General features: G+C 37.7%; 1 protein-coding gene across 1 annotated transcript in view; it reads right to left on the bottom strand.

The window, feature by feature from the left end:
* LOC126469698 (uncharacterized) overlaps positions 1-17,530 on the bottom strand; it is an 894,140-nt gene that overhangs the window by 95,902 nt on the left and 780,708 nt on the right. Inside the window, exons 34-35 of the mRNA XM_050096872.1 lie at positions 8,151-8,235; positions 7,885-8,075 (exon numbers count right to left, since the gene is read on the bottom strand). Coding sequence (XP_049952829.1) covers positions 7,885-8,075; positions 8,151-8,235 — 276 coding nt within the window. The remainder of the gene's footprint in view (positions 1-7,884; positions 8,076-8,150; positions 8,236-17,530) is intronic.

Raw genomic sequence — 17,530 nt, 5'->3', positions numbered from 1 at the left:
GAGGGATTGCTGGAAAGTAGTGCCTAGGAATTTTTTATGTGAAAATTCTTAAGACTTTTTTAATAAAACAAATGTTATTAACATTCTACATCTTTATTCTTCACGCCTACATATTTATTTCTCAACACAGTCACCCTAACAATGAACAGAGTTCTCTCGACAAGAGACCAGTTTGTTGATATCGTCACAGTAGAATATTTGAGTGTGACTTTGTTGACAGAGCCAAAACCTCACCTCTGTTTGCACCGCTTCACAACTATCAAAGTGAAGTTCTCAAAGGTGTTCTTTAAGTTTTGGAAACATATGAAAATTGTATGGGGCCAAGTCATGATGGGTGGAGGATGAGGGATGTCAGTGAACCTATGGTGTCTGATTGTTGCAGATGTTGCAGTGCTCATGTGTGGTCTGGCATTGTCATGCTGAAGAAGATGGTGCTTGAGGTGTGGACAAACTCTTCAAATTCAAAACTTGATTGTAGCACACTGTTTCTCAGGCAATAATGTAGTGAAGTTACAGAACACCATTTTACATGCTAAAACTCAGGGCCCTCTAGTGGCAGAGGTCTGCAAATATGTAGACACGAGGAATAAAGGGGTAGAAGGTTTATAACATTCATTTTACTTAAAAAGCTTAAAGAGTTTTTACATAAAAAATTCAGAGGCATTAACCCTCATGTTGAGGAGCTTACATGACTCCAGGAATATATCTACAAAAAGGCTGCTAAAACTAATTGCTACTTGGATGCCGTTTCACACCAGTCACTGAACTAAGAATCATGCAGTGCTCAATTCTTATCTTCTAGAGGATTGTTCACATTAGTGTTTCAGTGAACAGATAAAGTTTGTTCTTGCTCCAGGAACTTAGTGTGAAAACATTTACTGCAAGCATATGTGCTCTGCCATTTGGCAATATACATCTGTCTGATAAACTGCAAGGAAAATCCCAACAGTGGAACTAAACATCGAGCTCATGATGGAGAAGAAGAAAATAATGTGTCCTAACAACATCAGAGATTTTACTCATATTGATAATGACCATGAAGACTGGTAGACTTCTATGAACAACCTTCATGCTCATACAAGTATTTTAGTTGTTACAGTAGGTGGTGATTTCACAAAATAAGATGATATTTTTCCATTACAATGGACTTGTCCTGTGCACAGATATCTCTAACAGCAATCAATTCAGCAAATGAAGTGGCCAACTCAACCTCTTGACCTCAGTCACATAGGGCATTTCTAGAACTGTTTACCCCCCCCCCCCCCCCCCCCAACACCTCATTTTTATTTGATTGAAAGTTGCTACAGATCTCTCCTTTGCTTTTGTTTCTTAATATATTCTGATTCAAATCTTTATGAACTTAATATGTTTGCAAGTGTGGGTATGTGGCTCACAGTTTTGAATCAGTATTCACTCTACAGTCTACAGCATGCTATCTGACAGACATGCAAATAGCATTTCAGTTTAAATTGATGACAGTGCAATATTATATTTCTGTGTGGCACACATGCAGGGGAATGGCTCCAAAATTGTAGCCAAACTCTTCATATTTCCTTTCCAATTTTACTCATAATTGGAATAAAAGTGTTCTCAGAATTGGAGATAATGGATTTACTGGTATTTCAAAATAAAAGCTTTTTCATTGGAATTTTTAAAACTTTGTTTTTAGATATTTGCCATACATTTTGCACTATTCCATGAAACTGGAATTGTGTACCAACAGTTTTACGGTTAAGAGAAAAAAATAAAAACAATATTACAAGTGTTCTATTCCGAATTCCATTCTTATAGCAAGATAAAACAATGCAGAACCATTTTAAATACAATTATTTTATTACAAAAATATTCAAACTTAACAAAATAGAAACATCAGTTTCTCAGAACAGAGTTTGTCAAAACGTGGTGGGCCACACAAAAGATTGCTCTTAGTTCATACGAAAAGTTTAATCATGAGAAAATTTTGGTTTAATTGCAACCAGTGTAGATAATGCTGTCTTGAACAAGTACATTGTAGCATTTGCAACATTATTTGTTACAGTAGCTGCAGCCTGTGATGGTGCTGCATGTTAATGGTAGTGTTTCCTTGTGGCTAGTTGATATGTCGGTGAAGAGGTACTGAGAACATGAGAGGATATGGCACATATTTGTCTCACCAGACACTAAATCAGTGATTAGTGTGTCATAGATGATCACAATCTCATGAAAAAACAAGATATTCACTTTTGCAACTATAACTGAAGCACTCAAAAGGGAGGATGAATTACACAACATTTTACCCTCAAAATTCTGTATAGAAACTCAGTTTCTATTTCAGCATGACTAAGTGTCCCTTGCACAATGACAAACACATCAACTCAGTTTTCAGCTATTTCAGTTACATTGTGCTTTTCCCCCAAAATACTTACAATTTACGTAATCTTTGACAAATAACATCTGACTATAAAAATACTGATGCTCAAATCTACCAGGGAAATTTTTTAAGAATTGGACAGATTTTTCACATGTCATTTACTTCAAATTGTTTGTAGTAAGTCCCACCCAGAAAGTACCTTGCATACGCACTCATTTACATCTTATGTGAGAACCATGCCATCCCATCACCCACCATTCCAGAGAGGCATACTACGTGCACATGCCTGCACACCCACAAACCCACCCATGCCCATGCCCCCACCCACGCCCACAGACATACGTGTTTGCATGCATACTCAGCCCACATGCAATCTTGATAGACATTTCACCTATCTATCATACAGCACATGAAATGCTAATCCCTATCTAGTTTTTCACTGAATCAGTCTTATGTGATAAAAACTTTGGTAAGAATTTTGTACTCTGTTGAATATTTCAGCACTGTTGGTTAATCTGGGGACATTGTCAAACATTGTAGGCAAGAATGATTTTCTCCACTTCCTACACCAGAAATCAGAAATACCAAATTCAAAACCTGAAGTTTAGTGAATGGCACAATTGATCTCAATGTGACCCTAAGACTTTTGAAGTCCGACTACTCAACAGTTTTATCAACATGTTGAGTGTTTTCTGAGCTTGAAGTATAATTGCGAACTGTTACTTCGCCATCTCATGTAATACCTTTTTGAAGCTTAACTAATCATCACAAACTTGGATCACAATTAAACTTGAATATAACCCCTGTTCACTCTCGTCAGAAATTAGTTGGTGCCCATGTAAGCTAAACTGTCTTTGGGTTAAGTCTGATGAACATTACACACTGGTTATCAGGACAAATAGATATCATTTTGTGCACTGTACTGACATCATCAAGTACAGAACATGACTAGTTTTGGCAAAGATGGAAAAATAACAACACACAGTAATCATGGACTGACTGAAAGCCAGATTTTGTCAATCATGGTTACACTGCTCTGTATGATACCTAGCCTCTATTCAACACTGATGCATTCTGCCTGTACTAGTCCCCCCACAAACAGAAGCACTTCACACACACACACACACACACACACACACACACACACACACACACACACTGATCTGGCCTTGTAACATTAGCCAAAATTACCTTGCTGTGCTGGTGCTGCAAATGGCTGAAAGCACGGAGAAACTACAGTCATAATTTTTCCCGAGCCCGTGCAGCTCTACTGTATGGTTAAATAATGATGGGTTGCTCTTGGGTAAAATATTTTGCAGGTAGAATAGTCCTCCATTCAGATCTCCAGGAGGGGACTACTGAGAAGGATGTTGTCATCAGGAGAAACAAAACTGGCACTCTACGGATCAAAACGTGGAGTATTATGTCCCTTAATCATGCAAGTAAGTTAGAAAATTTAAAAAGGGAAAAGGATAGGTTGAAGTTAGATATAGTGGGAATTAGTGAAGTTTGGTGGCAAGAGGAACAGGACTACTGGTCAGGTGAATACAGGGTTATAAATACAAAATCAATTACGTGTAATGCAGGAGTAGGTTTAATAATGAATAACAAAATAGGAATGGTGGTAAGCTACTACGAACAGCACAGTGGATGGCATAATTGGTCTCAATGTGACTCTAAGACTGTCACCTGTTGAATTTTGATCCTTCAATGGTTTTATCAACATGTTGAGTGCTTTCAGGGATTGAAGAATTATTGCAAGTGAAGACAGACACAAAACCAACACCAATGACAGTAATACAAGTTTATATGCCAACTACCTTTGCAGATGATGAAGAGACTGAAGAAATGTATCACGAAATAAAAGGAATTTTTCAGATAGTTAAGGAGACAAAAATTTAATTGTAATTGGGGGGGGGGGGGGCTGTAATTCAATAGTAGGAAAAGAAAGAGAACCAAAAATAGTAGGTGAATATGAAAGATGGACTGGGGGAAAGGAATGAAAGAGGAAGCCACCTGATAGAATTTTACACAGAACATAATTTAATCATCACAAACACTTGTTTCAGACTGATTACATAATGGTAAGACGAGAGATTTCAGAAACAGATTTTAAATTGTGAGACATTTCCAGGGGCACATGTGGACTATGACCACACTTTATTGGTTATGAACTATAGATTATAGGTGAAAAAAATGAAAAAGGTAGGAAATTAAGAAGATGGGACCTACATAAATTGACAGAACTACAGTTGTTGAAAGTTTCAGAGGGAGTACTGGGCAACGGATGACTGGAACAGGGGAAAGGAAAACTAGAAGATGAATGGGTAGCTTTAAGAGATGAAATAGTAAAGGCAGCAGAGGATCAAATAGGTAAAAAGACCAGGTCAAGTAGAAATCCTTGGATAACACAGGAGATATTGAATTTTTATTGATGAAAGGAGAAAATTTAAGAATGCAGCAAATTAAGTAGGTGAAAGGGAATACAAATGTCTAAAAAATGAGGTTAACAGGAAGTGTTAAATGGATATGCAGGAATGACTAGGGGACTAATATAAGGACTTAGAAGAATATTTCACTAGAGGAAAGTTAGATACTGCCTACAGGGAAATTAAAGAGGCCTTTGGAGATATAAAGGGAAGAGCGAGGAGAATTTGACAGACCACTGAAAGACCTAAGTTCAGCCATGTATGAGACAGGTGAAATACCATGAGATTTCTAGAAGAATGTAATAATTGCAAATTCAAAGACAACAGGTTCTAACAAGTGTGAAAATTACTGAACTATCAGTTTAATAACTCATGACTGCAAAATACCAACACAAACTCATTACAGAAGAATGAAAAAACTGATAGAAGCCCACCTTGGGGAAGATCAGTTGGATTTTGGAGAAAAGATTAGTTGGATTTTGGAGAAATGTAGCAACACACAAAGTGATACTGACTCCACAACTTATTTAGAGGATAGATTAATGGAAGGCAAACATATGTTTATAGTACCTTTAACATCGCAGCACATCATCAATAGTTGGTTAATATATTAAAAAACTAAAAACCCGCCTCGATTGCGAAAAAAGCGCCTAGTGTTAAGTGTTGACCCAGGTTTCGGTGTAGATAACTACACCTTCTTCAGTACAACAATAAAACCAACAAGTGCCTCAGAAGACCTTTGTCAATGATTAAAAGAACACCATAGCTATACATTTATAAACAAAAAAGAAAAGGAAAACACAAACAGTACATATGTACAAAGTCAAAACCACTACTTAACTTAATGGTGTATGCTCCACCTCACACCAGCCTATGTTCGATGGGCCATGACTCGCCATAAACTGCAGCTACAAATGGTCGCTTGCTTACAAGCCTGATCCGCTATCTATGCACATTCGCAAGACAAGGGAAGTTACTTGAATGCGCATGTGCATACGAATACGAGAAAGTTTGTATATGGGTCGGGGCTAAATAACCCACGTATTCCCAAGCGTGGATCAACGTATATCAAAAAATGAAATGGATAGAACAAGAGACGAGCTACATAGGAGATGAAACCTAAAAATAACCGCACACAGTTGCTTATGCTAGTAAAGAAACTTATATATGAAGCTACCTATGACAACAGGAGGAACTCTTAAAAACTATACCTAAAGCCAGTACTTAGCCTGGGGAGGGAGGGGGGGGGGGGGGGGGGTCTGAGGGGACACAATCTAAAGACGTCGTGGTAATAAAGATATGGGGATAAAACGTGAGGTGTTCAACGGGTTAAAATCACCTTCATTGTAAAAGGAAAATGAGGATAAAAAGAAAGAAGATGAACAGCTTGACCAACCGCACTCGCCAATCAGTGTGCGCATGTGATAATCACCAGATCATCAGATTTGCAAGTATGAAGAACAAAGTATAGGTGCAAAACCTTCAAAAAAATTTTTATTTCTTAGTAGTAGTTGGTCATTGAGGATATTGTCTTTAACATGTTGCAGATGCTTAAAGATCCGCATTTCTTCCAAAACATCCAGTTTTAAGCACTTAACCTCGGCATGAAGTAACTTGATATTAACTGGAGGGCTCGGCGCATGAGCCGTTTGCACAAGGTGTTCCACATAAGTAGAGCCCTTAGTACCGTCACCGCTTCTAGTAGGAATATGCTCTTTATACCTGAGACCCAGAGCTCGCCCCGTTTGTACGATGTAAAATTTTGGACAATCCCCGCATGTAATTTTATATACTCTTGATTGGGAAAGTTTATCGCTCTTAATCTGCAAGGAGTGAATTAAATTCCTATGTAAACTATTATTAGTAGAATATGTGACTCTGAAATCATGGGCTCTGAGTAAACGCCCCAATTTGTAACTTATATTGCCTATGTAAGGGATAGATATCACTGCCACCTGTTTGTCATCTAACGCATCCCCTAGGGTGGAAGACATAATATTATTTTTATTTATTTTCTTGTTATACATCTGTCTTACCAACTGAGGCCTATAGCCATTATTTATAGCAATATTCTCAAGTGTGACCAGTTCAGTTTCTACTGCATCTGGTGCAAGAGGGATAGCTGTAACTCGATGAATATTAGAATGAAAAAAGGGCATCTTATGGGCGTACGGATGGGCTGAGTCTGCAGGTATAATATTGTTGGAAAATGTGTTTTTCCAAAAAATATTAAATTCAATGTGGTTGTCAACCACATTTAAAGTGTGGTCCAAAAAATTTAAGGACAGATCAGAAGTGCAGATTAGGGTACAATGGGGAAGGAAATCAGCTGTGCCCTTTCAAAGGAACCATCCTGGCAGTTTCCTAAAGTGATCTAGGGAAATCATAGAAATCATGGAAAACAAACCAGGATTGCCGGATATAGGTTTGAACTGTGATCCTCCTGAATGCAGGTCCAGTGTGCTAACCACTGTGCCACCTCACTCGGTTGCTCCTACATTCTGCTTTTATTCCCTCAATGGGATGGCACCATATTGCTCTCTCATGTAAGGCAAACTTTAGCTCTGCAGTCTCATTATTCCAGATTAGAAGCTACAGACAGTTTACCTAAGCAGGCTTATTTCAGATTTTACTCACGGACACTCACTCAGGGCTTATGGCACCAGTGTTGCTGTGCACACTCATCTAGCACCCCTGCACCTCATTTCTACATCTAGAGTACCCTTCTGCTGAATAAAATTAGTAAACAAACTGGATCTTTCCTGCTTCAAACAAGTAATATGACTGATACACGATGTAGTCATCTTCTTACTTCTGTGTGGCCACAGTATATGCAGAGAGGGAGAAATAATAATATGTCACATTTCATCTGGATCACAATTAAATCAAGTTGTGAGAAGGGACTAAGCAGACCACTGAATGTGGAATCTCAAATGCTAAATTTGTACTACATCAAGTTGTGAGAAGCGACTAAGCAGACCTTTGAATGTGGAATCTCACACACTAAATTTAGACTAAAGAAATTTTCGATTCACTTATTAACTGTCCAAGAGGAAATAGAGCCCAGTTTGATTCAGACCCATACAACTACAGAGTACTTCATACCTCCCAAAAGAGTGGCTGTGCCCATAGGTATCGAATTCTCTTTCTTCTTGTTCTATATACCGGTGCCTGGAATGGCTACTTCTGTGCCTTCTTCTTGGAATCTTTGACTTACGTAGGATTGCTGTTAAGTCAATTCCTTCATCTATGGGAAATAATCTGCACAGCTTCTTCCCAACATGGGGTTCAATTTCCTGAAACAAACAGAAATCTTAAGAAGGTTGAAATGCAACATGTTAACACAAAAAATTTGAAAATAGTTTACAAACCTGCCCATCTCTGCTTATTCTAACAGGTTTATCATCATTCCATGGGTTGCACAAATGGTTTGTTTCTACGAACAGAAGGCTTTTCCTACAAAAAAGAGAAGAAACATATAAACAGGGTTATAGGATTTACATCAACCATAAAATTTTATTTTCCTGCAAGCTGTATACTATTAAACATCTACATTGTTTCAGAAAGTGCCCGTCTCTTCAGCTTCTGTTCTCACAGGAAACTGCAATTAGGACCAATGAAGATGGCTAGTGAAATTATGTCACATGAAGATCAAAAACGTTTCAGTTGACAAAGTAGAGGGCAAAGCCCATTCTATAAGTCATTTACTGCATTATTTACATTTGGCAATGATTTGTACCTGTGAAAATACCAAGTTGTATTGTTGTTCAGGAACCGTATTTAACTGTAGGTTCAGATAACTGGGTATGTTGATTACCTAGTACAGCATTGCAGGTTACAGATAGCTTCACTTTTAAATATTCACATAAATACACTATTTGTGTCTCAGTTGTATATAGGAAAGAGTTATTGTCATGAAACAGTTGCTACAAATAAACTATGTATGCGAAATAGCTGTCTCTCATCACTACTGTGTGACTGGACTTCCCTGATAAATTTTAAACACCTTTTCTATGCACATCAGTATAACCCTCAGCAAGAATGATACAACAATATTAAATATTTTACTAACATAGTAATAACTGTAGCATTGTCACCAACTGTAATATACAGTTAAGCCAATAAACTTAATACCTGGAAGTAATCACTCTGATTACATATAATAACTTTTCAAAAATGTGAGTGTCATACTACACATATCAATGCATATAAGGCAAAGTAGTGTAAGCACCATTATCCCAACTTTAGAGGAGACAATAAAAACTGAATATGTCTCCAGGTCAACAAATAATTACTGATGCTCTTTTCTAATATCCACAATGACATATTTGAAGTAACTGAACAAATCATTTGATGTAAAAGATTAAATGCACTAAAACTGCTGAAATAAATGGTGCTTACAATTTTATTAGATAACACTGGAATCAATAGCCAATGATGCTTAAGGTATGCTTTACTGGAGCCTAATTACATAGTTAGTTTCATGTTCCATGGATGATTTGCATGATAAATCGTAATGATGTGGAATGAGTCATTTTATGTTCACATCAGAACTTAATTTATAAATATGGCTACATGCTGATCATTAATATGAGTTTTTTTTAATATTAATTACATTAATAATATAATTATATTATTAATATTATTATTATTATTAAAAATGCATATGTGAGTTAGTAGTTCCTACTAACCACCTTCTACACATTACACCAATGGAGATTCTTCTGCAGAATAAAAGGAGTAGTCAAGGAGAAACTTATTCAGTTTGTTTTCAAATTATACTTTGGTGTCTGTCAGACATTTTATATCACTGGGTAAGTGATCCAAAATTTTTGTTGCAGCACTGTACATGCCTTTCAGTGCTAAAGACAAGCTTAATGTGGAGTAATGAATGTAATTTTTCCTTCTGGTATTGTAATTACGCACATCATTGTTCCTCCTGAACTGCACTGGATTATTTAGTACAAACTTCATGAGGGAATACGTCTACTGTGAAGCAGTACTCATTATGCCCCAATTACTAGATCTGTGTCAGTTACCTGCCATGACTGGACACACTGCATCAAGATCAATTACATATATGCATTTAAAAAACTATTCACAAAATTAAGACATTTATACTTAATAGAAACAATATTTGTTTATCCATTCACTTTGGTCACTATTAAAAGAATTCACCAATGGAGTACAATGGATGTTCTTTCAGTCCTGTGCTACACTCCTTCTGAATGTTCCTAGTGGCAGGGAATCCTTAAACAGACATGTACAAGATTAATGTGGGAGAGCACCACATAAATTTCAAATGACATTACTGAAAGAAAATTATGCAAAAGATATCAACTTACAGATTTGTGTCTCCCAAGATTTTAAATGATTCTAAGTGCAGATGTGGCTAAACTAAGTTTTTTAGAAGTTCCAAAATGTGTTTTTTCCAATTTAAATTCTCATTAGTATGGACACCTAAGAATTTTGAAGTTTCAACCCCATTTATTATTTCTTACTGTGTGTTACACTTATAATTGCTGTAGTACCCCTAGATGCGCAGAACTGAATATGTTCTCTCTTTTAAAAATTGAGGGTGAGTCCATTTGCAGAAAACCAGTCAATGACACTTTTAAGAGCCTTGTTTGCCATTTCTTCTGTTACTGTGTGTAGTCTTAGATTGATTACAATTCTAGTGTCACCTGAAAAAAGAATTAAATCAGCTTCTTGTATGTTAGACAGAAGATCATTTGCATATATGAAAAACAATGGTGGATCTACGATTGAGCCTTGGGGAATCTCATATGTGATTTCTCCCCAGTCAGAATAATGTCCTCAGACTACATTGGTTTCTGCAGTCTTTTGGTTAGATATGTCATTATTCACTGGTTGACTATACCATCACTCTCATAAAATGTCAGTTTATCTAGCAGAATGTTGTAATTTAAACATTCAAATGCCTCAGATAGGTCACAGAAAGTACCAACTGACACTATTTCATTATTTAAGGCTTGTAAAATTTGATGAGTGAACATGTAAATGGCCTCAGAAACCAAAATTGTCATTTGCTGACGATGTTACTGTTGCTAAGGTGAGATACTATTCTACAATACATCACCTTCTCAGATATTTCAGAAAATGAAGTCAGTAGTGAAACATGTCAGTAGTTATTTACATCTCTCGTATCACCTTTCCTAAAGAAAGGTCTGACAGTGGTGTATTTCACTCTCCCTCGAAAAAATGGCTTAAGTTGGAGATGCAGTACATATTTCAGACAAGGCGGGTCTTACTATGTGGGAACAAATCTTTATTACTATATTGGAAACACCATCAAATCCAGATGAGCTTTTATTCTTGAGAGAATATATAATTTTCTTAATTTCAGAAGGAGAAGCTGGTGATACATTCATATGACTGAATTTTATAAGAGTTGCTGTTTCAACACACTCCTGCCATTTTTGTCTTGAACTGTTTTTCCTTATACTTTCCACCATATTTACGAAATGTTTATCAAATATATTTGCTACCTGTGACTCATCATTATAGCCCTTCTGTTTGTTATCCTGTTCTGTGGCTATCCTGTTCTGTGGCTGCTTATCCTGTCTTTCATTTCACTACATTAAGCGTATTGTCAGAATTTCTCAATTATGTGCATGTTTCTTGATTTTTAATACCTTTTCTTAGTAATTTTGAGTAATTTTTATAGTGTGCAACTACTGCAGAATCTCTACTTGTTCTTGCCAACTGATATATTTTCATTTCATTTCACAAGATACTTTCATCCTTCTAGTGAACCTTATTTTTTTTAAAACATGGTTGTTTAATGTCCTTTCCGATTACCTTACGCTGAAAGCTATTTTCATATAATGATCTGAATTTATCATATAACAGATCAAATTTTAAGTTAGCATTTGTTTAATTACAAATTTCATCCTGGGTCATCTCTTGTAAACTACTCTTAAAAATATTTGTCATGGAGTCATTACTTATTCTAACTGATTTCTAATGAGGAGTATGAATACCATAAGGGACTATGTTATTTTTCCTAAGTGACCATTCATCAAGATCAGAGGGAGCATTGTAAATGTAAATGTCGTGGGACTAGGGGAAATTGGAATTCTTGAAGAGTAACTTTTCTTCACTCTTAATACTTTTACACCATCCAAAAATACATTCCACTGACCATTTACGTAACTGTTTTTCATAAACACTGATTTACCGTTTTTGCTAACTGAGGTCGAATTAATGGTTAAAATATGCAATGGTGTCCCAGTACATTTAAATTTCATTTAGGCAATGACTTTTCCTTTCGTGGTTTGGATTACAGTTGTTTGTTCAGAAACAGACATATCTTCTTCTATAGGCAGAGGTACTGAGGAGTTTGATACACATTTAGATTCTGTTTCAGATGAGGCCCAGTCATCAAAATAAGTAAGACAAAGGGGACCTTGTATGGTTCAGGTTCATACCTTGCCAGGAAGAAATCCACTAGCCATTGAGATGGTGCTTAAATTATCTTCTTAGAGATAAATGAATCAACTGAAGAGTGAATGGAATCTGTAGTCATGTATGTATGACCAACAATGAGATACTTTAGGTCAATTTGTTTTATATATTTAGATGTTTTCAGAAATACTTGTAACATGACAAGGAACTGCTTGATTTAGTTCTGAACAGTGCAGTTGTCACAATAAAGATAAATAGTTTCAATTTGTGCCATATCTTGTGGGATCTTATTTTTACATGTATGCCAACCCCAAATTTTTGGTTTTACGTTGTGAGTACTCACAGCATTTTTAAAAGTATGCCTTAAAGTAATCTGGTTAATGTTTTAAAAAAACGGCTCTGAGCACTATGCGACTTAACTTCTGAGGTCACCAGTTGCCTAGAACTTAGAACTAATTAAACCTAACTAACCTAAGGACATCACACACATCCATGCCCGAGGCAGGATTCGAACCTGCGACCGTAGCGGTCGCCCGGTTCCAGACTGTAGCGCCTAGAACCGCACGACCACTCCGGCCGGTGGTTAATGTTTAAAGTTTTCAACAAAAACTCCTGACACACCCTTTCTTCTGTCCCATGCACTATTAACTTCATATCCTGTTGTATTACTTCTTCAAGGCACTGCAGTTTTTGTTCTCTTTCTTCTAATTTTTCTGTATGTCATGCAATTTAACAGCCAATTTTTCTTTAATTTATAAGATTTAAATTTATAGTACTCACTAAACAACAATAATCGCTCATCATTACTAACTGATAAGCAATCATTTTGACATGTTTTTCCATAGCAAGGATCTGGTTTCATCGGTTTTCCTTTCCCCATTGTACGTTTCTTTTTTTACCTGTCCTTTGTTTAGATTCTTTTTTTTTTTTTTTATTTGAACTTACCCATATTATTAACAATGTCTTGCTTACCTCTACCTTCTGCTTCTTCACATTCTCACAAATTTGTTGCTGGAGAGACTATATGATATGTTGATCCTCAAGTAAACTTTATAAACAACAATCCGGAAGTTGAAAACATTTTGAATAATCATTTTTTAAATGTTGTAGAGAAAATAGGATCTAAATGTTCATTAGAAGAAGCAAGGCATTTAATGGAAGAGGCCTTACCCACACCATTTGATACAACTGAAATTCCACCCATCTCTCCTTTTAAAATTAGGAAGATAATAAACTCTCTCAAGAATAAAAGCTCACATGGAATTGATGGCATTTCCAGCAGGATAATAAAAGCTTGTTCCCAAGAAATAAGTGGGATTCTTAGCCACATATGTAATAGCTGTCTGAAGCAGGGTATTTTCCCAGATAGACTGAAGTATGCTATTGTTAAACCACTGCATAAAAAAGGGGATATGTCTGATGTCAACAACTACTGCCCAATCTCTCTTCTGACTGCCTTATCCAAAATTCTTGAAAAAGTAATGTATTGTAGAGTAGCTTCACATCTTTGTAAAAATAAAGTTTTAACAAAATGTCAGTTTGGTTTCCAGAAGGGTTTTTCAATGGAAAATGCTATATATACTTTCACTAATGAAATATTAAATGCTCTGAGTAACTGGAAGTCACCCGTTGGGATTTTTTGTGATCTATCAAAGGCTTTGGATTGTGTAAATCTTTGAATACTTCTAGATAAGCTCAAGTACTGTGGTATGAATGGGACAGTGCTCAAATGGTTTAAATCATACCTAACTGGAAGAGTGCAGAAAGTTGAAATAAGCAGTTCACATAATATGCAAAAAACTGGTGATTTCTCAAACTGGGGAACAATCAAGAATGGGGTGCCACAAGGTTCGGTCTTGGGTCCACTGCTCTTCTTAATATATATTAATGACTTGCCATTCTATATTCACGAAGATGCAAAGCTGGTACTTTTTGCCTGTTATACAAGTATAGCTATCACTTACCTAATAGCATCAAAAGTCTGACAGATAGCCATATAGCATTTAAAAGGAAATTAAAAGAATTTCTTAATGGCAACTCCTTCTACTCATTACATGAATTTTTGGATATAGTAAGTGGGTAATTTCCCCAACCCCCAACCCAAAAAAAAATTAAAAATATTAAGTGTCATGTAATATTTTGTGTAATGTAATATCTTGTATAGAAACCTTTTATCAACCTGACACGTTCCACATCATTACGAAGTGTTGTATTCATGATCTATGGAACAAGTACTAATCTAATCTAATCTCTAATCTAATCTAATCTGTATTTCTTTATAGCTGGGTTGTAATACTGTTTGTATGCCACAGTTTTCTTCTCCATCATCACTCAATGGTTTCCAGGTAGGATCATCAATACCATACTCTGAAGCACTTTTATCTTCTTCTCTATTGCCCAAAATTACTGATGCAACAACTGGAATGTGTTGATTGCCTTGTACTTTTTACAGGAAGGCTCAAGTGTTGCAATTTGAGTACCACCATTGTTTTCTTTTTTTCCCTCACTACTAGACAGCTTCAGTGTTCGACTACCAACTGTTTCTGGTTTCCCATTGACAACCATGGTACTTAATATAATATTCAGCAATTCATTATCTGGCATCAAAATGAAAGATACATTCTGTTCTAAATTTTTATCATTACAGCTGTTTCCACTTGCACTAATACTTTCATTACGTGCATTCTTATTCTCTGAACACGGTTTACTTTCAGAATGTGGTATCATTAGTTCTGATGCCACAGCGTAGGTTGTCACTAAGAGTGCGGAAGATCTTCGCCAACCACAGCGCCCTCTAACCAACACTGTGGAGCTCTACAAGCTCCGCCTGACTTTCGACAGTTCTTCATGAGCAGACAGCCTGGACACTTCACTTCAGCTTCGCTTGGAATAGAGACTTTGCACTACTTACGACATGTCTAAGGCTTCACACCTACACATGCTCATCTGTACAAAGTTGTGTGTGTGTGTGTGTGTGTGTGTGTGTGTGTGTGTGTGTGTGTGTGTGTGTGTGTGTCTCTCTCTCTCTCTCTCTCTCTCTCTCTCTACTACTTTACTTGCAGTACCGACGTGTTTTACCTCACCTGCTCCTACTCGCTCTTTCATTCGGCCAACCTTTAAGATTTCAGACCCACGTGCCCCCTTCCAGGTGTGATACAAAAATATTGGTGATGAGTATTGCTGACGAGGATTCAAAAAATGTTTTTTTTCTCTCGTCTTATCTGTCCCCCCCCCCCCCCCCTTTCAGTACTGCTTTAGCTTTGTCCATTTCCCAGTGTGACTGCGTGTATGTGTGTTTCCACCTTTCACTGTAAGACTTTTAGTTGTATCAATGATGGCTTCACCATAGGAACAGGCTTCGCTGTCTGATCTTGCATGGTTTCAGGCTCAGCAAATGATGCAGCTGCTTGCTGCTGTAAATGGATTGGTCACACTACAAACTGCAGTTACTATGGCACCTCCGACGCCACTGCCTCTATCGCCGATGACGCCTCCAATGCCGCCATTTCGTGCCTTCAATCCTGACGTAGAGCGCCGGCCAGAATACGTCGCCCAGCTCAAGGCACACTTCGCAGCATACAACATACCAGGTACAGAGCAGCTTGCCTTTTTCATTGCCAACGCAGGTGTTGTGTTATACCGTGTGCTCATAAAATTGTTTCCCACCACCCGCCCAGAGACTAAAACTTACGCAGAAGTGATTGATACTTTGAACTCCCACTTCCATGACAGTGTAAATGTGGTAGCTGCATGCTACAAATTCTTTCATCTCTGGCGTGGTCCTACTCAGTCAAATAAATCATGGTTAGGTGACCTTCAGGGACTAACACCTAACTGCGACTTTAATTGCTCCTGTGGTGCTCATATGCGGATATCATTATTAGAGACACTATTGCACAGAATGTGGCAGACCACCGCATCCGCAAGCAAATCTTATGGTTTAAAAATCCATCTTTGCAGGAAATAGTGGACTTGCTAGACAGACAAGATACATTAGACATGGCTAGCTCTGTGTTCAACGTGACCCCGGGAGTGCGTACTGTTAGTGAGGTGCAACATGTGCCCTCCCGCCCTGGCCCGGCACAGCGGGCCACACCACGCTGCTCACATGCAAGTAAACAAGTTTCAAGCCTGGCACCCACTAAGAAACTGAAATCATGTCCGAACTGTTTTTGTGCCCACCCACAGGGCAGTTGCCCATCCCATCAAGCGCAGTGTTATTTTTGTAATAAGAAACGACATGTGCAAGCTGTGTGTAGCAAGAGAAACTCTCCTTCCCAGCCTGTCTCCCATTCGTGTGACTCGTGTGGGTGTCACCACAAAGGGGAACCACTGTGATCATGATTCACATCAGCCTATGTGCGTTGATGGCATTTATACTAAGCCTTCAGCTTCATGTGCTTCTAAAGCTCGTCGTGTGAATAAAAAAGCTTTGCCAGACACTTCCTCTCGCATTCAGCGCAATGTGAGGAAACTTTCTGTGACTTTGAACATTTGTGGACGTTCTGTTTGCATGCAGCTGGACACTGGTGTGTCTGTTTCTTTACTGAACAGATCAACATATGACTTGCTTGGTTTGCTCCTGCTTTGTCGTTCACATTCCACATTAACTGCATTTACTAGACAGGAAATCTCTGTGCTCAGCGTGTGTAGTTTGCAAGCTATGTATGATGCAATGACATGTACAGTGTCTTTCCATGTGCTCCACTCTAGTGATGCTATGAACATTTTTGGCATGGACACATTTGAACTTTTTGGCCTCGCAATTAAGGACAATATACTGTGCATCAACGCTAGTGACCATGCTGACAGTGTTGCCCCACTAGGCGACGATTTTTCAAAACCCTTTTCTGATGGTCTGGGTTATGCCACAGACTTTGCAGCACATGTTGTAGTTAAAGACAATGCCACGCCTATTTTCCGGAGCGCACGCCCGGTACCGCACACACTGCGCGACACCATAGCAACTGAACTTAAGCATTTGCAAGACAGTGGTGTCATTGAACCAGTTTCTGCTTCACAATGGGCTTCGCCTATAGTGTGTGTGAAAAAACCAAATGGTCGTCTCCGTATTTGTGCTGAGCTTAAGTCTACAGTAAATCCCCAGACAGTGGTCGCTATGTTTCCCTTACCATGTACTGAAGACATTTTTGATAAGCTTGGTGTGGGAAAATTCTTTTCCATGACTGACTTGCAGGATGCATACTTTCAAATTCCACTCGACGAACAGTTGCAGCACTATTTTGTGATCAACACTCAACTTGGATTGTTCAAGTTTTGCCACCTTCCGTTTGGCTATACTTCAGCTCCTGCTATTTTTCAG

The sequence above is a fragment of the Schistocerca serialis genome, chromosome 3 (genome assembly GCF_023864345.2).
Source record: "Schistocerca serialis cubense isolate TAMUIC-IGC-003099 chromosome 3, iqSchSeri2.2, whole genome shotgun sequence".
NCBI lineage: Eukaryota > Metazoa > Arthropoda > Insecta > Orthoptera > Acrididae > Schistocerca > Schistocerca serialis.
Note: the sequence above shows the minus strand (reverse complement) of the source record. Positions and strands in the feature narration are given on the sequence as shown.